Source organism: Watersipora subatra, chromosome 8 (genome assembly GCF_963576615.1).
Source record: "Watersipora subatra chromosome 8, tzWatSuba1.1, whole genome shotgun sequence".
Taxonomy (NCBI): domain Eukaryota; kingdom Metazoa; phylum Bryozoa; class Gymnolaemata; order Cheilostomatida; family Watersiporidae; genus Watersipora; species Watersipora subatra.
Window position 1 is genome coordinate 40,797,403 of NC_088715.1, and position 25,898 is coordinate 40,823,300.

The window sequence follows — 25,898 nt, forward strand, 5'->3', positions numbered from 1 at the left end:
GTGACGGGTACTATAGTTTATGTGAGTGACAGGGTACTATAGTTTGTGTGAGTGACGGGGTACCATACTTCATGTGAGTGACGGGGTACTATAGTTTATGTGAGTGACAGGTTACTATAGTTTATGTGAGTGACAGGGTACTATAGTTTATGTGAGTGACAGGGTACATACTTTGTGTGAGTGATGGGGTACCATATTTTGTGTGAGTTATGGGGTACCATATTTTGTTTGAGTGACAGGTTACTATAGTTTGTGTGAGTGACAGGGTACCATAGTTTATGTGAGTGACAGGGTACTATAGTTTATGTGAGTGACAGGGTACTATAGTTTATGTGAGTGACAGGGTACCATACTTTGTGTGAGTGACAGGGTACCATAGTTTATGTGAGTGACAGGTTAGGCCTACTATAGTTTATGTCAGTGTTGTATCATATTCATGATTAGCTGTTAGCAACCTTTATATATGATACAACATAGCCCAGTTGACTATCAATAAGTTTCCATGCACTGATAGCATAGCGACACACCATCGTACGCTGACAGCATATCGACACACCATCGTACGCTGATAGCAAAGCGACACACCATCATACGCTGATAGCATAGCGACACACCATCATATGGTGATGCAATGCCACCATGAAAATGACCGTGTTGCTCTCGCTCTTGTTCTCGTCACGATTCAGTGTCACTGTTTGGAAGCGAACACCCTGCGATCTGCCATCTCTATACCATGTAAACGACTTTAGCAACCAATGATGTCACACTTGCACATGTTTTGTTTTCCTAGTGCTTCATATGTAGAGAATGCCTTCACATAAGGCATATGTCTGCACATGCACAACGATCACACTACTATAGCGCCATAGCCTATAGAAACACGATCTGCTTGTCTGATTGCTCCGCCCCTGATGTACCCACATGTCTCTACACTATTGTGACTAGGTATCGCAATACTAAGTTTTCATAAAGGATGGAAACTCAGTATATGATCACTCCAAGTGTTAATACCTTTATAAATTACAAAAACTAGTTTAACTATCCCATAGATCAAGTTATTGCATAGACCATGTATCATCAAACAGTCTATGCCTTGAAAAATCATCATAGTTCATAGAAACACATTGGCCATAGATAAAACTATTTTTAATGATATATCTTAATCATAGTTCAAGCTGTCACAGACGTTTGGCAATAGATATATCATAATAGATAACAATATACCATATATATATTACTCGAGATGAAACTTCACCACAGACCGATCCTCATACATGGCATAGATATCACTGTTACTATATTTATAATACCCTTATATAACCAGGACAGGATATACGAATATTTCAGAGTGGCTGAGAGTCAATGTAAAACTTAACAACTAATCAACCTAATCTGTCAAGTGACGGGAATCAATTTCTTCATCACGGAATAGATGTTGGTTGGTGAATGAATCACCCATAATCATACGATGGATTAACCACATATAACCAACAGTGAAACTCGCATTCACATCTGTTGTCTCAGTTTTTCAAAGAGCACAAACTACATGTATTACATTTCAAAACTTGCTCAAATATTTATAGAATAGAGCCGTAGGGATCCGATATCCGTACGGTTTGTTGCCAGTGGATGGCTTACTTGTTGTGAAAAACATGTTTGTGGGAGAAAAAAAAGGTTCCAATAGAAAGACTAACTTCATGAAATTATGCAGCTTGTAAATAGGATTCTCTAGCAAATTAAAAACCAAATATGAAAATAGATGTTTTTAGATAATAAAGGACTCTCCATCTCTATGTTTCCAAGCAAGGATTAATCCGGAAGTTTGTGCCATCTGCCAGATGGAAACGGCGGCATCCCGCAAGTTAAACGAGTTTTGTTACTCGCAAACTTTTACCAAATATTTCATGCTTGCGAAAGATGGGAACGGCACCTGGGAATGATATGTAAGAAAATGCTGCCCAAGCTATTCCATTTTAAATATTTTTTACCATACAGTAATTCCTATTTTGATTTAAACAGTTCCGGGCGCATCGTCATGACCTCCAAAGAGAAATTCTTATTTTTTTAAACAAAACCCCCGCTTTGGTCCGCAACATGCTAATCTTCATGGAAACATTTAGTCTACGGTAACTCAACGTGCTCACAACTCCAAATCTGCATCATGCGCACAATGGAAACAAAGTACATGCTGTTAGCAGCGGTAGACATAATATTGATATAATATTCAGTCTGGTAATCAGACCCTCCTTAGCAAGAATTGTAAGTTCTCATTCTTAGTCTAGAATGGACCAATAGACTTGCTGTAGGAGCTGTCAGGCATATAAGAGGACTCGCTGTAGGAGTTGTCAGGCATATAAGTGGACTCGCTGTAGGAATTGTCAGGCATATAAATGGACTGGCTGTAGGAGTTGTCATGCATATAGGTGGACTCGCTGTAGGAGATGTCAGGCATATAAGTGGGCTCGCTGTAGGAGATGTCAGGCATATAAGTGGACTCGCTGTAGGAGATGTCAGGCATATAAGTGGACTCGCTGTAGGAGCTGTCAGGCATATAAGTGGACTCGCTGTAGGAGCTGTCAGGCATATAAGTGGACTCGCTGTAGGAGTTGCGAGGCATATAAGTGGACTCGCTGTAGGAGTTGTCATGCATATAAGTGGACTCGCTGTAGGAGATGTCAGGCATATAAGTGGACTCGCTGTAGGAGTTGTCAGGCATATAAGTGGACTCGTTGTAGGACTTGTGAGGCATATAAATGGACTCGCTGTAGGAGTCGAGAGGCATATAGTTGGACTCGCTATAGGAGTTGTGAGGCATATAAGTGGACTCGCTGTAGGAGTTGTGAGGCATATAAGTGGACTCGCTGTAGGAATTGTCAGGCATATAAGAGGACTCGCTGTAGGAGTTTTCAGGCATATAAGTGGACTCGCTGTAGGAGTTGTAAGGCATATAAGTGGAGTCGCTGTAGGAGTTGTCAGGCATATAAGTGGACTCGCTGTAGGAGATGTCAGGCAAACATAGAAACAGATCTACTAGTACAATCATTACCTTCACACCTAGACAACAGCAACAGTGTTAGCAACTTCAGCTCTGAAATACAAGAACCCTGAAGACAACAAGAGTAAAATAGTAATAAACAGGGTTAGATAATAAGGATATTCACGACCTGTTCACCAAGCACTCGAAGCGGATAACTATCTGCCTAATGGTTTCAGCAAGCATTGGTGCAAGTTTGTAAAACTATAATAAACATACCATAACAGATATTTTGCTTTTTTAATGTACGTATGTATGTATGTATATATGTATGGATGTATGTATATATGTAAGTATATATGTATGTAAGTATATATATAGGTATGTAAGTATGTATGTACATGAGTAAAAGCGTAAGATCCGAGCAGAGTGCTCAATGATAAAAAGCATGATATGTATATATGTATGTAATATATATATGTAAGTGAATACGTATGTATGTATATATGTATGTATAAAACTTCATTGGCATTAGTAAATCACCAACAAAAATTAGGATTTTTGTTACACGCCAAAGGGAAGAAAGAAAAAAATGAAAACACAGACATCAGGAATTAGTGAGTTGAAGAAACGCATTTTAAAAGTTGGTAATCCAACATGATTGTGGAGGAGTCTGGGTAGTGAATTGAAGGTTGTAGTAAGTTCAGTGAGTTCATAAACTGAAACATATGATAGTGGATGTAGTACGTTGGTGTCATGGAACGGAAAATGATGCTTGTTATATGTGGGTAAGGATAAATACAAATATTCTAGGTATAGCTTACACAGGATTCGCAAATTTGTAACACAAATGTAGAAATAAGCAAGTTCAACGATTTTGTGATTGGTGATTGGTGGAAGTGTGGTAAGCTGGAATACCTGATCGGTAGTAGACAATCAGTTTAGATTGTGGTTGGATTATAGGAAAGATTTGATTCATCCCATTTGATTATTTTACATATACCAGGGACTTACACGCTAGACTCAGCTAATCATATGGTTCAGGTACTCGAGGAACAAGTCATAAATCTACCTAATGAGGCTGGTCATTGGAACAAAGCCAATATTATCAAATGGCTCACGTGTAAAGCTTCAAGAATTATTTAGACACTACTAAATATCCTACGAGAGCGTCTTGATAGGTACACGTCAATCACTGATGGAGCGAGAGAAGAGGAAGCTCAACCAGAAATGCCTTTACGCAAGCTGGTGTCAGATAAATGGATTTCTCTATATAGATATATCATTTTATGCCTCATCCGCCAGCCAATCACGTCTCTTGAAGCCAATGGTAAGACTGCTGGAATTTGAAGGCAACATTAGCTAACTACTCTGGCAATGCAATGAAGATTAGATCAAACTCTTTTCCACCTTTTACACCAGAGAATGGGCATAAATCATATCTTCGCGCAAAAGGAAGAACTAATGTATAATTGTTCCTAACTGTTAGATACCTAACAGGGAATGGCCCTACTGAAGAAAAACTTGCTTATGTAATAAAAAAATTCTGATCAATCGAGCTGAAAGTAATACTATAATAATATAAAAGTATTAAAAACTACAGACTGTTACGCTTGTCTGATTTTGATGAATCTTTTAAAGGGTGTGAAGATTTGAAATCGTTCGAGTGTGGCAGAGAAAAGAGATCGTACAGTCTATATATAAACTGGGGCGTGTTACCTTGGCAAGGCTAGGGTTCCCTTACCTCTCACAATTGTAGTAAAACTGTGTTTACTTTCTGATGATTGAGGTAACAGATAGTATGTCATAACCGAGATGTTGTCTGTAGCATTTAGAAAGCGTTACCAAAGATTTTTGTATGTAGCGCTTTTGGCTATGATAACCAGCTGTTTGCTATATAACAAACTTTTTCAGCCAACATGTATGTTAATGAATTCGTTCTCAAGTTTATTTATTCAAGTAATTACCTCGCAGTGAAATAGAGGATAACCCCAGATTTATAGGTGCAAACAGGTTTTTATGGGTGCAAACAGGCTTTAACAACTGCTTATCATGTCCCCGTGCAAAGATAGATATTTTCAAAAGTGAGTGACAGAGATACATGACAGGTATAGAATCGGTAAATACTTCAAATTGTTCCAAAAACTGCATGAAAAGGAGAGCTTCAAATTTATACTTTTTTAAAAACGTGTCTGAGAAGTGTACGCGACAGGTAGGGAACCGGTTGATATACCAAGTTGTTCGACTGCTATACTAAACAAGAAAAGTACAAAACATGAGATATCCTCGTCATCTAATCTGCACCACAATCTCTAACATTCGCTGTAAGTGTAGCTCTGCATCATTCACACAGAGTAGACATACCAAATGAGATTTTACTAATTACGGGATAGGGCACAGACATCTGAACTCCTAAGGTATGGCCACACGTAACGATTTTATCGTTGGTTCTGACCGAAATCACAAAACGAACGAAAAACACAGAATTACTCGACCGAAATTCACAGAATTGTCAGGGCTGTGCATGCCCACCGAATTAGTCGACGAAATGCTTCTAATTGGCTAAACAAATTATTAGCGAGCACAATTCTAGCAGTTTTTGATATTTGTATAGTCCAGGAGACATAACGCAACACACACAAAATACTAACGCGATTTGCCATAGTAAATACGATGCAACTTATTTGATTGCGCTAAAGATGAAAACTCTCTATACCGTACCTTTACCCTGTCAACCTTCACTCCCCATATAACCATCTATAACCATTTAACTATATAACCATCTCCATCTATAGCCATATCTCCATATTAGCATTCCATATAACCTAATTATATGACAACTATGACTAACTTATGACAAGCAATTGGACAACAATACGAGCTGCTTGCAGCACACGAGAGGCAGATGAAAGCATAAGAAACATACGCAGACATCTACTTCACATGAAGCCATCAGACTGAACAAAGTTCAACGATGATTTGCACATTTTCCATTTAGCGAGCATCACACAGTAGTAACCTAATGATTGTCGAGTCATTTGTACACTGTACCAAACAAGGCACTGTCCACTCATGTCCATAAGACACAGATTTGGCTATCGACGAGTAATATCCACGTCATAAAGGAAATAATAATAAGAAGGTACAACAAACTTGTAGAACTCTCCATTTGCTAACAGCTACATCAAACACGGACTCGAAGGTTGACAGGCCCCACCTGCATAAGCTAGTAATATGTAGATGACTACTGTATATTATTCATGCCTATCCTACTCAATGATGACTAGACAAAGATGGACCTGAACACCTAAGCTTTAAATAAACAAGGGACTGTTTTGAAGGTGTATGGAACGCCAGGAAAAACATGAATTAAATGGGAATTGTTCAGAAAAATTATAAAAAATTAAGTTTTAATGAGAAAAAAGGGATGGATGAGCCATGAACCATTTTAGCTATTCTCGATAGGAATGAATGCATCATAAACAGAGAAACAATTATAGAGGCTTAGACGGCAGCCTTCAGAGAATACACAGATTATTATATTTCACTGCTTTAACCTGTGCATTTGTTTACGAAAAGAACTTTTAGAATAGAGTAGACGCTACTGCAAATTGAATCTCCGTTTACGTAAATTCCACTGAACGGAAAGAATTTAGGTGAAGTGTTTACTTGGTATTGCGTAAAATTCCACATAAAGTGTCAAGTTGGTACAGGTTCTCTAATTCCACATAAAGTGTCAAGTTGGTACAGGTTCTCTAATTCCACATAAAGTGTCAAGTTGGTACAGGTTCTCTAATTCCACATAAAGTGTCAAGTTGGTGCAGGTTCTCTAATTCCACATAAAGTGTCAAGTTGGTACAGGTTCTCTAATTCCACATAAAGTGTCAAGTTGGTACAGGTTCTCTAATTCCACATAAAGTGTCAAGTTGGTACAGGTTCTCTAATTCGATTTGAATAGCGAAAGCTCCATCATTAGCTTAGTATCCATCATTAGCCTCAAAATCATCATTTTCTCTTGCTGCACTTGGGAGAGGAAACGACGTTTAGACATATATATTCTACATATTCACTTTTTACTTTATTTCAGACATACAATAGTTTTATGTATTTTCTTCGCAACATAGACCTTACTGTGAAGAAATAGACCTCACTGTAAAAAGAAAGACCTTACTGTGAAGAGAAATACCTTACTGTGAAGAGAAAGACCTTACTGTGAAGAGAAAGACCTTACTGTGAAGAGAAAGACCTTACTGTGAAGAGATAGACCTTACTGTGAAGAGAAAGACCTTACTGTGAAGAGAAAGTATTGATTTAAATTGGCATTGAAGGTTTGCGCCTCCTTTGTCTTCATGCAAAGTTACTTTAATTATAGACCCTAAACCAAATTTAGGTGATAGAGAAAAAAAGGACAAGTTGCCAATACAAACCAATAATACTACCCCTACTGCACAGTCATTAAATTAAAGTTTGGTTTCGTTTTTTTAACTGGTATGAAATAGGGGTGAGTTTGGGACGATCTTGGAAAGGATAGGCTATTTACCTGCATTTTACAGTCCATATAACGTAAACCCTTATAACATTAACATTCTAGGAACGTATTATTTATGTTGAGAGGGCGTCCACTTTACCTGGATAGCCTCATTACAATATTGCTGCGGCTGTGAACTCTGAACTACGTAATGTCTAAAATCATATCTACATACTGTGACTAGATGCTAGAGTTCTAAAGGGACTCTTCAGGTGTCAGTGTAACAAATAGGAGAGAGAGAAAGAGACATGAAGTTGCCGACGCGTGCATCACTTCAGTTTGGCCAAAAGGCTCTGGCATTTCAGAGTAAGCCGAAAATTTGAGGTTTAGTTTCCGGAAATGTACGAATGCAAAAATTAGTAGTATTGATCATAACAGAGACGTCATCAGTTTTCTTATCTTGAAAACTTGCAGTTGAGTTTTTTCTTAAATTATTAACCTATGAGTGAAGCGGCGAAGTAATTGAAACAACATTGTAACAGCAAAGCCTTAAAAAGGACTAATGTATCTATGCAAACATCAATACATTCAATTCATTTACAGATTCACAGTTTGTTAAAAAGTGTGAAATGTGTTTAGCCCACAATAAGTAAACTCCAGCTTAGAAAAATATAAAACAAATTTTTACATTTTCACCACAAACTTATTCACTCTCATCTCCACAAATAATGTTAGTATGTACATGGACTGTGTTAGAGTTGTGTGTACATGGTCTGTGTTAAACTTGTGTGTACATGGTCTGTGTTAGACTTGTGTGTACATGGTCTGTGTTAGACTTGTGTGTACATGAACTGTGTGAGACTTGTGTGTACATGGACTGTGTTAGAGTCGTGTGTACATGGTCTGTGTTAGACTTGTATGCGCAAGGACCATGTTAGACTTGTGTGTACATGGTCTGTGTTAGACTTGTGTGTACATGGTCTGTGTTAGAGTTGTGTGTACATGGTCTGTGTTAGAGTTGTGTGTACATGGACTGTGTTAGACTTGTGTGTACATGATTTGTGTTAGAGTTGTGTGTACATGGTCTGTGTTAGACTTGTGTGTTACCATGGTCTGTGTTAGAGTTGTGTGTACATGGACGGTGTTACACTTGTGTGTACATGGTCTGTGTTAGAGTTGTGTGTACATGGTCTGTGTTACACTTGTGTGTACATGGACTGTGTCAGACTTGTGTGTACATGATCTGTGTTAGACTTGTGTGTACATGGACTGTGTTAGACTTGTGTGTACATGGACTGTGTTACACTTGTGTGTACATGGACTGTGTTAGACTGGTGTGTACATGGTCTGTTTTAGATTAGATTCACCTATCCAAAATAATTTCTAAGGTCTTCCATTCAATGAAAAGTTGTAACAAATCTTAGTTCGTTTTCCTTCGTTAGATTACGGCTGCAAAAGTGTACCAATTGCATACAATGGCTTGTATAATTGTATAAAAGCTGTAATGCATTCTAGCCATTTTTGAAATAGAATTGGTAGTTAATTTATTACTGTTTTACTTTTGTGACAAGCGACTTTCTATTCCTGTTGTGATGCCACCACAAACAGGGGTTAAAATGATCGTGACTGCACAACATCTCGACTGACGAGAGAAGAAAACCTGTTGAACTTATTTTAAAAATCGGTGGACACAGGAGACAAAGTAAATGTTAAAGATATTTTTTAAAAGTTGTCAAGTTAGAAACCAGCAGAAAAAAGAATGACTCACCAATGACAGATGTAGGGTGCCACCACTTGTCCCATATGTCACAAGAAGTGTCATATACCCATAGCGTCGACTCGGTATCCTTATCATAAGAAACCTCTCTGTCAATGGTAAAGCCACCAGTCATAACCAAATATCTATCTGAAAAGGCGAACAGGTAGTGGGAAGCCAGTGGTTCCTGTGAACATAAAACAGAATAATTATGTTGTATAAAATGTTCTCAAAAGGGAATTCATGCTCTACCAACATCAATGTTATCCAACTAACCTGAACAAATATGTTTATAAAGTACTTCAGACTGGTTTTTTTTTTCAAAGAAAAAAACAGGAAACAAAAAAACTAGCAAATAACACATTCATAAAAAAGAAATTCACGTGGAAGTAAACAATTAGAGAACATTTCCTCTAGTCAATAAGTTCACTGAAAGAAGTGAATTTCTACATATTAATTAACCTTGCCAGCGTATGATTAATGCAAGTTGTATATTCAATAGTTCGCAGATAGTTAGACCTAAATTGTAATGACCTGGTGAAGTGGGTCAGACAAAGGCAGTTTTATTGGCAAGTTAAACTAGTACATATTGTAGTTCATAATATCGACATCACTGGAATAGAACATAATTAGAAATCATAGCTATCTTACACATAAATAAGAAATGTAACGAGTTGGCTATCAAAAACTAACAATGCTGACCACAATAGGCTCTTTTAGCAAAGTGAAGACAACTTCAAGCCTTTTACTTATTGAAACTCTGCATACATAAGAACAAAGGCTAGGGTGGAACACAGCCATCATATGCAAGTACTAAAAAAATAGTATTTTACAAATTTCTCGGGCAGTCTAGTGTACTGTGAATAATAGTCAGGTGTGCTACGACAGCACAGCCAATAACTATCTTCAATTATTCTGAAAAGCTAGATAGTGATCTATTGGTGCAGGGGTTCAACTGTTAGACTATAAAACTAAAACTTCCCAGTTCAAATCCCATATGATGCAATCCTTTTTCCCTATAACCTTTTTTCTTTTAACCCGTAAGCGTGGCTTCCGTCAGATGAATGGGCACGACTCTTATTATAGTAAAGATTATCAATATGTAGATGAATGAACCTGCGTCTCCAAAAGACTCACCAGGGCGTATTGGCGTTGGCTCCAGATAAAGCTGTTGAGATCCAGAATGTAGAAGCCTCTACCAATATCGTCATTAGGGGTATAACCAGGCAGCACATATATAGAGTTGAATGAGGACCGATACGCTGCAGCGTGTCCCACTAATCCTATGAATAAACCAGATGCTCTTGTATTTACTACACATATCGCAAAAAACCGGTAGAAATCACTGTGTGACTCTCGTGTTTCCTTGAAATGTATTCAGTTTATATATTTGTGCTATTTCTAGTTGATTAGCTGGCATGATGACGTAACAGCTTTTTTACTATTTTCATATTTTTATTGTTTTCTAGCATCTTGGAAGCGCAGTGTGCTGTAAGAAATTGTCAGGTGTTTCCATAAACGCGGAAAACAACTTAGGGCTCAATTATTCGCAAACACCCCAAGGGGATTGATTGGTGCGAGTGTTTAGGCAGTGGGATGCTAAAACAAAAAGTCATGAGTTTGAATCCTATACGAAATAATCTTTTTGTAACCTCAAACCTTGGCTGCGGACAGACACAGGCTTTATTAAAGACTAGCTGTACTACCAGGCATTACTTGAGTAATAAAAAAAATTCTTGGACAGAACATTTATTTGTCTTTAACATAAAACAACATTTGCCATTCTAACTTTCAAACTACATATTATGAGAAAAGTGTTTTGTGTAGTTGAAATAAATTAAGAGAGAAAATAAAAACAACTGTAAAGGGTTTCAAACTTTGTCAAACAACAGTAACTTTCAAACTTCATATCATGAGGAAAGTGTTTTGTGCCATCAAATAAATAAAAAAAACAATAAAACAATTATAAAAGGGTTTAAATGTAAAAGTGAAATAATTAGCAAGTAATAGCTAAATTAAGTCTGTTTTGCTACGATTACAATGAAAAATTATTTGGTATACAATTATATGATTTTAGTTCGCTTCAGTGTTGGCATGCGAAAATTGGCATGCCAACATTGAATCAAAAATATGTTGACATGTGAAAATATTGTAGGCTATAGACGTACATAGAGTGGTAGGCCCTATAGAAACCCATAGTAACTATCTAATGCAATCACCTCCTGGTAAAAATCATCAAAAACATCTTCATTAAAAAATACTACCAAAATACTATGTTAACCTTAGTAACTATAGGTACCTACAATGACTTTAGTGCATTTAGTGGTTATGATCTGCAAGATAATAATAACATTACAACGTACTACGTGGAGAGTTTGCGTCTTCGAGACAGACGTGTGACATAAACGCTGAAGCAAACTTGAACGAATTTAGCTTAGTAAACACATACATAAAGAAAGTTAAAATGTATTTTAGTAAACTTCAAACTTATAACTAAAATTTTTTAACTAAAATTATTTATTTGTTCGCGAATTCGTTTTTATCATAACAGATAACGATGAACTTGGCGAGTAACATATATCTCTTAATCACGTATATAATCAGTACACAAATCGCCAAATTTTAATTTCGAGAGAAGTTATTGTTGATATCGTGTGGCTGAAAAAATTTACCAGAATGAAAAAATAATGAAAAAGCATTGTTTCCTAGAGTTAGGCAAAGAATATTTTTTAACAGGGGCATCGTAACACATGGACGCAATGCTCAAATATTATGTCATTAAGCGTGTACATACGGTATACACATACGTGTGCATATGGGATATAAGAGCTTGGATTAATGAAGTTTGTATAGCTCAGTAGTTGAGCGCTTGGATTTGAAGCTTGTGGTTGCAGTCTTTGTGTGTTCATAACACGAGTGTGAAATTTTAAATCCAAAATTTTAATGGCTATAGCTGGACATACCGAAGGACAGACAACAGACAGAAGAAAAACTTTGAGAGGTATATATATAGAATGATATAGTTTATAGTACAGATCCTGGTATGATGGCTAATTATGGTTAATGAAATAAAACTGTTTATGATAATTGTGTAGGTTGTATCTTTCTCTAGAAAAACTTGACTAAATTATCCAATCGATATATGGTGTTATTTGATTAGTTGAACCTGCATCCTGTATACATGGCTACATATGAACACTACAGACTCCTCAAACTCATGGCTTGCTATAAAAACTAAGGATCAACTCAACATAGAGCTCTGACCAGAAGAATCTCACTCTTACCACCTCTTTTCACATTTTTTCAGTTAATAAGTGGAATTCGGAGTGAATTGAGATTTGGTGAAAAATATTCTGATCCTTAGGAGAAATGGCCATCTATAGAGTAAACCAAATGTTACCTTTATAATAGCCAAGTGCTTGACTTGAACCAAATAAAACTAAAAAATGCCCAAAACCATTGCGTCCATCGATATTTACCAGGTGGTTTAGCGCCATGGGTCGCTACATGAGACCATTTGCTGTTGTTGTAAACATAAAGGACAGGAGACCAGATGAGTTCTTCAGTCATGCCTCCTATTAGCACTACGGATTGCTGAGCATGACTTGCAACTTGCACAGCTGTCAGTGTGTGGCCAGTTAACGGTGGAACTAACTACAAGGAACAACCACACCTAAGTTTTACTTCTCATAGCTTTCAAGCCATGCACTACTGGTCCTTAAAGCATACATGACCAATAATAGCAGGGTTGTCCTAATACATACAGTTTTACCTGATAAATACAAACATTACCTCACAGAAAAATGCGCAAAGAAATTCATTAAGTACTTTGATTTCAATGCTTTTAATAAAAGTACTTAACTGTCCAGCTCAACATGCTGTATAGACTGAAATTTCACATTAAGTGTAACGATTGTAGAGTATTTAAGCAGGCCTGTATTCCCTGGGGCGGCTGGGCGACTGAGCCGCCCCAACTTTTTAGTGATTTTTGGCGGCTAAGTACTAAGAATTGCAGTCTAAGCTCATTGACTTGAACTTTCCAAGTTTGAAATCCAAAAACTGTTGGAAATTCCAAGAACTATTTCACGAGCGTTCTATATTGCTTAGGGGCTTACACCGGCCCCAAACCCCAAGGTGTTCATAACTAGTCGCTTAACATTTGCCGCCCCAACTAGAGAATACAGGCCTGTATTTAATAAGGCAGCAGAGCTAACCGACCTGATACGGTTGCAGGGTGGTTGAAATCGTGGGGAGGACAACAACTAATTAGAAATCAGACTGAAAATTGTTAAAGCAGCTAAAATATCATCATATAACCCGGATGTGTTTACAGATGTAGACTTTGTGGCAGCACATGTAACCGACATAGAATACTCGAGAGCTGAAAATAATGGGGCAGTTGAAACGGCGCCTTCACAGTCAACAGAAGCTACCGAGTCGACAAAAGCTACCGAGTCGACAGAAGCTACCGAGTCGACAGAAGCTACCGAGTCGACAGAAGCTACCGAGTCGACAGAAGCTACCGAGTCGGCAGAAGCTACCGAGTCGGCAGAAGCTACCGAGTCGACAGAAGCTACCGAGTCGACAGAAGCTACCGAGTCGACAGAAGCTACCGAGTCGACAGAAGCTACCGAGTCGACAGAAGCTACCGAGTCGACAGAAGCTACCGAGTCGACAGAAGCTACCGAGTCGACAGAAGCTACCGAGTCGACAGAAGCTACCGAGTCGACAGAAGCTACCGAGTCGACAGAAGCTACCGAGTCGACAGAAGCTACCGAGTCGACAGAAGCTACCGAGTCGACAGAAGCTACCGAGTCGACAGAAGCTACCGAGTCGACAGAAGCTACCGAGTCGACAGAAGCTACCGAGTCGACAGAAGCTACCGAGTCGACAGAAGACATAAGTGTAAGAAAAATGTAAATTCAGTGACGGTGCTCACCAGACTAGGTGAAGTGTGTATGAAAAAACGGTAAACAAACGAATGAGTTTAGAATAATCAACTCCTGAGGCTGCCAGTAATAATTACAGCGGACAGTGCACACCAGCATGCTATCATAAACCACTGTGAGCATTGACACAAGGATGATAAAATGACAACAAACTATCAAATTCTACATGACACAAACTGCCTAGCCTTCTAACTCAGTATATTCTTGAGAAGAGATGAGCAGAAGATAAGCGCATAGCTAGAAGATATAGTTAATACCGACAGTACCTAGAGATACAGTAAACCAGTCATAACTGAGGGGAAGAAATAAGAGGAAATAAAAAAACCAGCCTTGTTCTCAAGTGTTGTCCACCCTCTCGGTTCGGTGTCAAGGGAGAGATGATAGAACTGGCTGTTGATGTAAAATGGATCACCAGATGAACTACCAATGTGAGCGAGCCTTGAAGAACCCGATGAATCTCTGGTAATCCCACCGTAGAGAAAACACGCATATTCTGTACACTCCAAAGCGTGTCCATATCTAACGGAAGATATACTACATTTCATAATGCCAAATTGTTTAAGGACATTGGAAACAAATGGTATTTAAAATATTATTCAAAGCATTTTATGTGCAATAATTACAAACACCACATCTCTAGTGAAACACCTCATCTGCATATTTGCTATTATCTTCATATTTTTAAATCTTTTAAATAAAAGTCAGAGTTCAAAATTACCAGGAAGATTGTTAAAACAGCAAACCAACTTAACAGTGTGAGTACCTCAATTATGCGTATACTATTAACAATACCACTGACCAATGGCAAAGAAGAATATTAATAATACCACTGACCAACAGTAAAGAAGAATATTAACTATGACATAGCAAAAGTCACAATGTGTACTAACAATGCCGCTAGTCAATGGAACACATGCAACGTCGTCAGCCAATAACAAACAAGAATACTGATAATGTCACTGGCCAATGACCTTGCAAGTCTGGATGAATCAAGTTACTAGAATGTCCAGCTTTTTTCGGACAGCTACTAAATATCAATGAGTATTATCTGAAGGCCATTATCTGAATGCCATGACTTAGACAGGAAATTGATTTAAAAATATGACTTGAGTTAATTCACAACTCCATTGGATACTAGTTATGCGAATACTAATTATTTGGATACGATTTATCTGGATACTAGTTATGCGGATAGTAGTTATGTGAATACTAGTTTTGCGGATACTAATAACCCAAATACTAGTTATCCGGATACTAGTACTCTGGATACTAGTTATCCAGATACTAGTACTCTGGATACTAGTTATCCGGATACTAGTATCCAGAGTACTAGTATCCGGATACTAGTACACTGGATACTAGTAATCCGGATACTGGTTATTTGAATACTCTAAAAAGGATTTCTGCTCTACTGAGTGTTAAATCTTGATTCAACTAATGTATAGCAAAAGTTGTCTACTCATTATAACATTCAACTTCCAATCAATATATCCTTTGCATAACGCATCCTCAAAATTTGTGTTCAACTAAACTAAACCAACTAAGCTATAATAATTATCAAATTGCCATTTGATAATTTTCTATCTGATATTTTACAGATATAAAAAGACCACGAAAATATTTGACCAAAATTACTTATCTGAATAAGCTAAGTTTGTGGGCAAATCATTATAAAAATCAGCGTAAAATCATAAAAATCAGCATAAAATCATTATAAAAATCATTATAAAAATCAGTGTAAAATCATTATCAAAATCAGCGTAAAATCATTATAAAAATACTTCATCACTTGAATGAAGTTGCTTTATACTACAAAGCTATATGTTACGCAAAAATCGTGTTAAATATTGTTCAATGCAAGCTTGCACGGTGAACAACAGATTGACCGGTGATACCAATATATCATGGCCATTCAGCCTTCACAAACCATGGAAACACAAGCATGTTGAGTATGTTCTTCAACATGGAGGCTAAACCTGTGCTGAGGTTATTGAGGTAACATGATTATATTATCTGGTCACCATGGTTGTCTGGTTAAATAATAATGAGTCATCAGAACATGGTATACAAAATGCTACTGATTCTATTATTTTATTACAAAAATTGGGATCACAATTGGCTAAGATAGGCTATTATTCTCATTATGATAAATATGTATATATACACGCACTGTATGACATAAACTTCTTAGAAATGGTAGACAACTTCTCACAAGATGCAGAGACCAAGCCTAATGTATTGGGAGTTATCAACTCCATTCAGATCATTGTGCGTACAACTAAATATTCAGGGCAAAAAATTTAGGATAGGTTTCAGCTAGCTCGGGACATCATACAGCTCCTGCATATCAAACTTGGAGAGGACACAACTCCTCCTTCTCTTAAATAGAGGCATCAGGCATCTTAATCATACCTAGCGGAGACTAGACTTCCAAGTAAGGTAAGGGAAGATGAGCTTTTGTTCCAAACTTGCATGTCATCAAGAAGCTTGCCCCCGGCTGTTACCCCTCCATGAATGTATATAGCCTGAGAGTTGCCACTACTAGCTGATTTGGAGCGACCCCGCATATAATCTGTAGTGTTGCCACAATTCTACAAAATTAAACTAGTTTTATATTACGGATTGGCCAGAGAAGTTATTGCAAATGTTGATGCAAATTCTTAGCCATTGAGCGACAGGTAGGAAAAGACATCAATCAAGTATTAACATATGAAGCTCTAGGAACATCTTTTGTACAAAGAAATTAACTAATATAGACAGACGAAATAGCGACAGATGAAAAATAAATATCAAAGGAAGCCTGACAGAAGGAAATACTGATATTATTGTGTGAACAGACAGACAGAATGTTTTAAAATTGAAAAGAACTTTTGATCACAAACTTTTGAAAATTTACTAAAACTTTAGAAAAAAATGAATTCACTAGCATTTAAATAGAAGAGAACTGGGCAACTAGGTAGACGTACTGTCAGTTAACTAAAGAAAAGTAGCTTGAGCACACAACTACCAATTGATCTCCAAGCGAATATTAAAGATTAACAAACCAACATGAGCACACAACTACTAACAAGTTTGAGAGTAAACTGACCCGAGCACATGACAAGTTAGCCTGGCATGGCTCTCGTGGGGATTGGAGAAAGAGCCTGGGACACATAGCGAAAAAAAGGTAAGATAACTTCTGTAAAACGAGCGACATATGTTACATATGACGCTCAGACTGATACTAATGGAAGCGTGTCGTTAGATTCGAATCTCACGATGTATTAGATGTGGCGCGTTTAAAGGCCTATTGTCACGGTCACGTGACTTGATCTAGTAAAAAGCTCTATATTTTTGAAAGACTGGGTGGTTACGTAACACCCCGTTTGATAATAAAATGATAAGAACCATAGGTTACTATTCTCTTGCGTTTTCACGTTAGCAGTTTCATTTCCTATACTGATAAAAAATGGAGCGATTCAAAAATTACTATCAAAGCTAGGCATAGTCACACTGTGACCAGAACAGTTTCAAGCTTTACAACCTATTATCGCAGGTTTTGACCAATTTATAGTTTTTCCTACTGGCTTCGGAAAGAGTATTTGCTTTCAGATGGTACCATTTTGCAGTGGTAGGTCCGAGTTGTTCTTAACTGTGACGAGTAATCATAATACTCGCGAGTAAAATAAAACTGAGATTACTTTTTACTAGATAAACTTTTCTTTACTAGCAGCGTGCGATTCATTTTTGTTGTTCTATTGCTATTCGTTTGCTATGTTTGTATTGTTATTGTGAATTTTTTATTCAATTGATTTAATTTTTTATTATAATTAAATCAAAACATAATGAATTGAACATATGAAAAAATATAACTTTCGTGATTAATTTATTATGCAACCAACATTTCATACTTACTAACCGACGTTTGTTTGCTGCCAATTCAGATTAAAAATAATACATAATACCCGCGTAGATCATAAATAAGACCATCACATGATATTCCTTCGGAAATAACGATTGTGATATTAGCGACTTCAGAAGTTGACTTTTAGAGTTGTCTTCCCCGCGTGTTGCTATGTGTGCCAGGCTCTCTCTCCCAATCCCCCACGAGAGCCATGCCCAGGCTAATGACAAGTACTTGGTCAGATAGTAAACCAACATGAGCACACCACTACTAAATGGGCTTGCAGCGAAGCTTTAAGGTTGACTTGCAACAAAATTCACAATACCGTTATTTGATATGAAAAGATTCACCATGCCTTACTCTGTTGTGTTGTAGGTGCAAAATATGTGGAAAGGTGATCACAAGCTCTTAAAAGCTCAAAAACGAACAGAAAATCACAGCCACACGAGATCGCCGTAGTTTGGATTCCCTTTCCAAAACGGCTCAAATGTGATGTAATTGTGAGAGAGGATTTCTGTTAACACTTTCTTGCAACCTTATTCGTCGAAATATTTTCACAAATATACTTCACGCATTCAATAAAACTATGTCTATTGTTCTTACACGTCTGTTTTATCGTCATCGTAATGCTGTCACTTTTAGCACTGATATCTTATAACTTACCGTAAAAATTCGTTTAATTTTTTAGCCTTAGCTTGAAGGAGTACATATCATTGTCTGATAATCATGACGAGCCTGTTGGTCACTTGTGATAATCGAAAAGTGCTGCAGAAATTATTTGCGAGTTATTGGGTCACATGATCATATTACGACTTGACGATCGAATAACGCCGAAACAAAACTGTAAAGTAGCGAACATCTATATTTGATACGGGGTCTTCGGTAAAACCCGAAGTGTTTGTCATAAGCTAGTGCTACGACAAGTTTTATATTGAGCTTTTATTGACCTTTCAATTCATGTGAGAACATCCTGTGACAAGACAATAACCAAACTGTCATGACTACGTCAGAGAAATAAAGAGATTCCAATATACGGCGGCTTTTCGTTTTTGAGCTTTTTAGAGCTTGTAATCACATTTCCACATATTTGGCAACTACAACACAACAGAGTAAGACATGGTGAATCTTTTGATACCAAATAACTGTAATGTGAATTTTGTTGCAAGTCAGCCTTTAATGAGTAAATAACTACCAGGCTATTTAGCACATAAAAATGTATGTTCTAAAAAAGTAAAAATATAACCACAAAAATCATCAATTTTTATGGTTGTATTTTAAGTACTATAAAAATTATTGATTTTTATGGTAATCCCTTTTACTTATGTTATTCTTTTCATAGAAATAGTGTGAAACTAGCAAAAAACAGGAGCAAACAGAATACTGACCTTCACTCGTACAGTTGATTGATAATGTTAGCTATAATAAGAAAAGGTGTGCCACTTTCATAGCGTTTTCATATTGCGGATAAATGAATAGGACTTACGGTTTCATTGCCAAAAGGAAAGCAGAAAAGTTCTCCTTCACAGATGGTCCAGACTGTTCCTAACGGGCAGTAGCATTGATCCTTTGATGAGCACAAACTTTCCTCACCAAAACATGAGGTAGGACAACTTCTTTTAGCTATTTTAAACTTCAACATGGGTTCTAAAACAACCGACAGGGTCTATAACATTACATATTCAATCAAATACAACCATTTGGACTTTGCAGTACCAAATTTTAAAGTATTGAAGCACTCACTCCACCAAGGTGAATGTAGATGAGAAACTAAATGATACTATGCCAGCAAATGACTTGCTTATTATAATGCTTGTCAAAATTGTATCAAAGTAACAACAGGTAAAAAAGATAAGTTAGTCAAGTGATATGGTTATACACTTTGTCACGTCCTTAATATTAAAAGCGGTTTGTAAAGCGAGAAAGTAATGTGCACTTTATGTAGTAGATATCCCTCTATGCTGTAGCTAAACAACCCCTCAGCTCTGGAGCATCTATGGCCAATACCTAAGTTATCCTAAAATGGAGAAAAACGGGAAACAAAGTGAGAACAGGAAACAAACCATTGGCAAAAGAGGCGCCATGATGAATGACAACAAGAACCCCGGTTAGGCTGGAAATGTTCCTTCCAATATCCTTCTTGGTCAATATAGCCAGAGGTTGCGCATCACTCAAAACTGAGTTGGGTTGGTGATCATAAATATAGACAGGATTCTAAAAATTGAAACAGAAGAGCTAGACATGGAAGTGAAAGTCAAGCTTCAATATAGTGAAAACAGCAAGCTTTATCTTAATAATGATAAAAGTGGACTCCATAACGTAAGTTTATAGCAGTCCTTCTATTGTCTTCTTAAACACATGTTGAGGATTTACCTCAACACCCACTCAGTATGACCTCGGCCTTACAGTGTGGTAATAGGATATGAACCAAAATAGAACTGGTTATGCTATTATTGTTGAAATGGTTAGCAGATAAGGTAATTAAAGCATAAATAACATGGAAAATAATAGAAATATGTGATTTTTCTAAACGATTAGTTGAAATGTTAATGCCCACAACGCTAGTAGTAACACGCGAAGACCACACAAGACTGCTCTAAAGTCCAATATTCGCCCCCATTTTATATTATATGTTGGAAAATCAGTGCAGACAAAACTGACAGGCTGCTAGTAGAAGTTTTCTGCAAAAAGGAGTATGAGTTTAGTAAAGATTTAATTTAATTAAATTATTTTTTTTAATTAATTCTGTTTAAATAAAAATACAGTTTGAGCAATTACTTCAAGTTGAGAATATTATTTCTTATAACTTTAATAAACTGTTTTATACTGATAAATTTGGGTTTAGACTACAAACCATATTTCAAATTATTCAACTTTCATTGATCTCTAAGCGTGATAGGCCAACAACTCTTTGATCTCTTATAAGGCAACAACTCAGCATCATAGAAATACTCTTACCAGATCAGGACTGTTGAAATCAGCCAGTGTGAACATGAGGAAGTGGCTGGGGACACTGGAGTCATCCGTCTCAAAATGCCACATGAACATACTGGCACTGGTAAACTCTATTCCTGTGCATGAATAGGTAAACCAACAATGTTCAACCTGAGCCTCATTAGCAGAAAGGTAAATTGCTACGACAACTTCTATGTTATAGCGACAACTTCTTAATAGAGAACGACATGAGGTCAGGTAACAGCAGATAAGTTACTCTATTGGATATTCTTATACAACTGTTAGCTAAATAGGCATCAGTAGTATATGGTGTTTGTACTCCTAAGTACTGACTAGTGTACAGAGTTTGTACTCCTAAGTACTGACTAGTGTACAGAGTTTGTACTCCTAAGTACTGACTAGTGTACAGAGTTTGTACTCCTAACAACTGACTAGTGTACAGAGTTTGTACTCGTAACTACTGACTAGTGTACAGAGTTTCTACTCGTAACTACTGACTAGTGTACAGGGTTTGTACTCTTAACTACTGACTAGTGTACAGAGTTTGTACTCCTAACTACTGACTAGTGTACAGAGTCTGTATTCCTAAGTATTGACTAGTGTACAGAGTTTGTACTCCTAATTACTGTACAGGGCTTGTACTCTTAACTACAGACGAGCATACAGAATGTGTACTCAAAGACACCAAGCTTAGTGTGCCACCCAAAACAACAAAATAGGTCGAGTGTAGGTTAGAATCCTTGAAACATCAGTGCCAAATTTTGTAAGTAAAAATAGATTTTACCATATATATAAATGCACCCATCTATTATAAGCCACCACAAAATGTGACATAATATTTTTATAAATTATAAATACATGTAATGGTTAAAACATGTAACAAATTCATGTTAGAATTATATGATTATATTACTACATAGAAACAGAAAAAGTACACAATGAAACAAAAACGAAAAAATAACGAATAAAAACTAAAAGCGGTGTTTGTTTACTTTTACTTTTGGCCGTCTAAACGAGGCTAAGCGAAGACCACGGAAATGTAGGAAAGCGGTCAGAAAAGGTGAGGGTTGTAATGTCTTCGCTTTGTTTTGCTCACAATAAATGTTTTAAGAGTGTACGTAAACAACTTATTTGCATCGCTACAGACTGAAAAACCTGTCATACAGAAAATGCAGAGCTTGAATTACTAGAAACTAAAGTTGTCCTACACTTTATGTGACACACGATAACTCCAAATTACACACTGAAAGAGAACAAACTACTTGACCGTTCACTGACTTTCATTAGCAAATGAAAATGACTGAGGTGCGTTGTACATCGTACCCATGGGAAGTAAACAAGCCAAAATATGAAACAAACGGGTCAAAATACAAAAAGGCCTTTTTTGTATTTTCCGTAAATCGAAGCAAAATTTCTACCAAACTACGTTTCGGTATCCTAATTGTAAAGTTTTTATGTAGTCCTTTGTAAGTAAAGGTTCCACTGTATGTTTTGCAACCAACACACCCAGCACAAACTTCCCATAGCATTATAATGTGAATATCAACACAAATAATGCAAGTGTGAATCCACTAACGCATTGACAAGAACTGTCAGCCAGTGGTGTCATTTATTTAGAGATGTCTGCAAGCACACGCTGCACGCTGACTTACCAGGGTGACAATATCTTGATCCATAATTATCAGTCCCTGAAAAGTTTAAGATGATCGTCCGCCCGTGATAGCACCTGAAACATTCTCCGCCATCTCTGCAATACCAAATACCATTGCAAGCCAAACTGGGTACACGATTTACAGAATAATTCACTGTAGTCTTAGCTTATTATGTGCTCTTTCTTTGTAATTCTTTATCAAACTAAAGTTTCTAACGATAATATCCACCGAAGAACCATTTAGAACGTAAAAAGGTGACTAACTACGGAGTCGTCATATATGCGCATAACTTTGATTACACTCAAATAAAATAACATTATTCTAACTTAATTCTAACAATTACAACCCGAACCATGTAAAGCATGTGGCTGGTAGTCTGTCACTTTTTTGGCCTCTTCACTACTACTTTGGGTAGCAATTTAAGCATTTTCCGAGTCAGACGAGCTATTACCTACTATTACTATATCTTACAACCTTATTATTACCATTAAAATAAATAATCGCCTTCACTAGTACCATTGCCTAATAGATAATTATCATAAGTCTATTGATCTACAATTGGTGAAACCTCCATAGTTGTAACGCCTCTGCCCCAGCTGGTCATCACACAAAGTAGAAATTGCCATAAAAAATGAAATTTTGCAGGGCAAAACTAAGCTCTGTAAACATTATTCCATTGTCTCAATAAAGGCAGATGATTGTTTTCTTTCATTTAAATGTCGACACATTGGCTAATTAATCAACTACTCACTAATAAGAAGCATTTTGTACGAAGCCTACAAAAGGCTCACTATCTGACTCTTAGCCATACATAAACGCTGTGCCTTGCCGCACTACAGAAGTTAAATCTGTTCTGCAAACTTCGTTTTCACTACAAACCTATCTTGCTGCGTCCCTTGCCAGGTGTCTTTGTTCGACAACTGCACTTGACATATTACATATTACTACTTATGGATTAATCAACACTCAATATAAAGATAGAGCGAAGATGTGTCACTATACCTGAAGGGATTTTCAATCTACAAAGTCCTAAATTAAGATATTCAAGCTTGGTAAATAAAAGTAGCAAAGACGAGCGACATTGTGACACAGACTTGTAGTGAAGAGAAATCTCTAATCGATTAAATATTTGAAAGCTAAAACATCATCAATGGTTCGTCCTTCCTAAGCTAGGAAGATAGGCTATATTTCATTACCGTGGGTCCCCGAAGTAGTCCGGCTTACACAGACTACAATCGCGTCCCATGGACATGTGGATACAATCACACACACCAGTAACATTGTCACACTGTCTAGCCGGATTGCCGTGTCCATTGCAATGGCAAGATGTACAGCCGGTTGAGTTGGTAGGGTCTCCATAGCTGTTAGGTACACACTGCTCGCATTTACTTCCTGAAATTAGAGTAAAGTAAAACATTACAGTAAAAAAAATGTAATTCAAATGGTGTTTAGAGCATTTGATTCCAGCCTGAGAAAAAACAAAAATCTTCTATCTAGGAAAATAAAAAGTCTGGAGTTACTATATCGAGCAGTGATAATGTGTACATAACTCCTTATCCAAACATTTCCCAATATACCCTGTAAAGAAGCAAGCGGAGTATAATGAGACACGAAGGTCAAGTGTTCTACAGCAGACACTCCTACAACCTAAATAATCCGTTCCGGAAACGTTAATGTTAGCGAGATTTTACATTATAAGAACAGCAAAATACATGTAAATTGGATAATCCGTTTCGAGATCTTTTCAAATTCACCCGACTGGTCCATGAAAAAAAGTAACAAATTGACCTAACATTATGATTTAACGGCCGTACTGTAACTGTAGTATTATTGGTTTGAATCAACAACTTTTTCCTTTTTTTATCACTTTCGCTAGGTTTATGGCTCGTGATTTCGGTAATTTCATGATAAGTTATGAGAAGCGCACACCTATGATGTCAATTTACAATGATTTGTTCATTTTTTTAGACAGCAAGCTCTTTTCTGTTAAGGAAAAACCATAAAAAATATTGTACACGCCTACAATAAATCAAAACAGAAATATTTTTGCTATGATAAGAGCGGTGTCTATCTGTCCTTTCGTTTGTCTATTCGTCTCTAGGGTTTAAGGTTAGGATAGAACTTAGCCTTTGACGATACTCCAACTCGTGACATTCAGATTAGTAGACCGACACCCTAGTACCTGCACCAATCGTCTTATAAGTATTTTTAAATAATTGCTTGGCTACTGATTCTCCGTGCTTTATCGATACAACTGATGATCTCTTATGGCGAACTAGACCGTCAGAGTATTTGTATATATAATAGATATATATACGTTTTGTAAGTCGTTTACTCTCTCAAGTGCGGCAAGAGAGAAAGCAATATTTTAAAGCAAACTATGAGATTTTCGTTACACGAATCGATTTTGAAAACTTGCACCGACTTCCTACTTTGCATTATCGAGAATTTTTACGTAGTACGAAGCAAAAACTTAACATAAATTCTTTACATTATATAGAATTTACATTATATGAGGTAGACATTATAGCAGCGTCTACTGTATATACGCATTAGAAACATTTCTAGTTCCCTATTATAGGAAAAATAAATCAAACAGTGATCAAAATAAACAATTTTTATTAGCAATGCATCTGTAGAACAAAGTTGATATGCCGTAGATGTCAAAAGCTGTCAAATAAACATTTCTGGCATTCGGTCTAGGCTCTCATGGAGCTGGTAACAAAATAACTATAACAATTGTTGAACAATTACTACTCAGATGTTACAATTGTTGAACAAACTCTCCTTAGAACAGCAAGTATTCAAGCATGTACCATTTCTAGAACCTTTTGTTACCAACTAGGAATGTTTAGCCTACTTATAAGACTATTTTATGTTAAATATAGGAAAGGAGAGGAAAGACCTTTAGGAAATTTAGGACTGAAAAGATCATTCATAACAGGGCCCTCATACAGCATCTATTGCCTCAACAGTCATGCATTTCAGATATTGCTTTATGGGAAGATAATTCCTTTCACCTCCACTTTATTAACCTTGATCTTGATAAAAAGAGCATTGTTTATTTCATTATCAACTACGTTCGGTATGCCACGGCAACATAATGTTCTTATAAAAAACATTCAGAGACCGTGACGGATGCAACAGAATAGCAGAATTTCAGATTGACCAGATTTGGTTAGTCATTGACGCCTATAAATATCCAGAACAGAGACCGATAGAATAGTCGATATCAACAAAGAGAGAAGAGAGAGAGGAGAGAGA

General features: G+C 36.9%; 3 protein-coding genes across 3 annotated transcripts in view; all 3 read right to left on the bottom strand.

The window, feature by feature from the left end:
- Positions 1-12,826, bottom strand: part of LOC137401382 (multiple epidermal growth factor-like domains protein 8) — a 92,859-nt gene extending 80,033 nt beyond the window's left edge. Inside the window, exons 1-3 of the mRNA XM_068087699.1 lie at positions 12,678-12,826; positions 10,336-10,481; positions 9,211-9,385 (exon numbers count right to left, since the gene is read on the bottom strand). Coding sequence (XP_067943800.1) covers positions 9,211-9,385; positions 10,336-10,481; positions 12,678-12,768 — 412 coding nt within the window. The 5' untranslated portion in view covers positions 12,769-12,826. The remainder of the gene's footprint in view (positions 1-9,210; positions 9,386-10,335; positions 10,482-12,677) is intronic.
- Positions 12,827-13,460: 634 nt separating this feature from the next.
- LOC137402563 (serine-aspartate repeat-containing protein I-like) lies at positions 13,461-14,099 on the bottom strand. The gene has a single exon (XM_068089065.1). It carries the CDS (start codon positions 14,097-14,099, stop codon positions 13,461-13,463), a length of 639 nt encoding a protein of 212 aa, XP_067945166.1.
- Positions 14,100-14,327: 228 nt separating this feature from the next.
- On the bottom strand, positions 14,328-23,927 carry LOC137402564 (uncharacterized). The gene is made up of 8 exons (XM_068089066.1): positions 23,831-23,927; positions 22,635-22,729; positions 20,986-21,098; positions 20,091-20,241; positions 19,514-19,674; positions 16,560-16,738; positions 14,477-14,666; positions 14,328-14,384 (listed from the first exon to the last, which is right to left on the bottom strand). Exons 1-8 carry the CDS (start codon positions 23,884-23,886, stop codon positions 14,328-14,330), a joined length of 1,002 nt encoding a protein of 333 aa, XP_067945167.1. The 5' UTR covers positions 23,887-23,927.
- Positions 23,928-25,898: the final 1,971 nt, after the last annotated feature.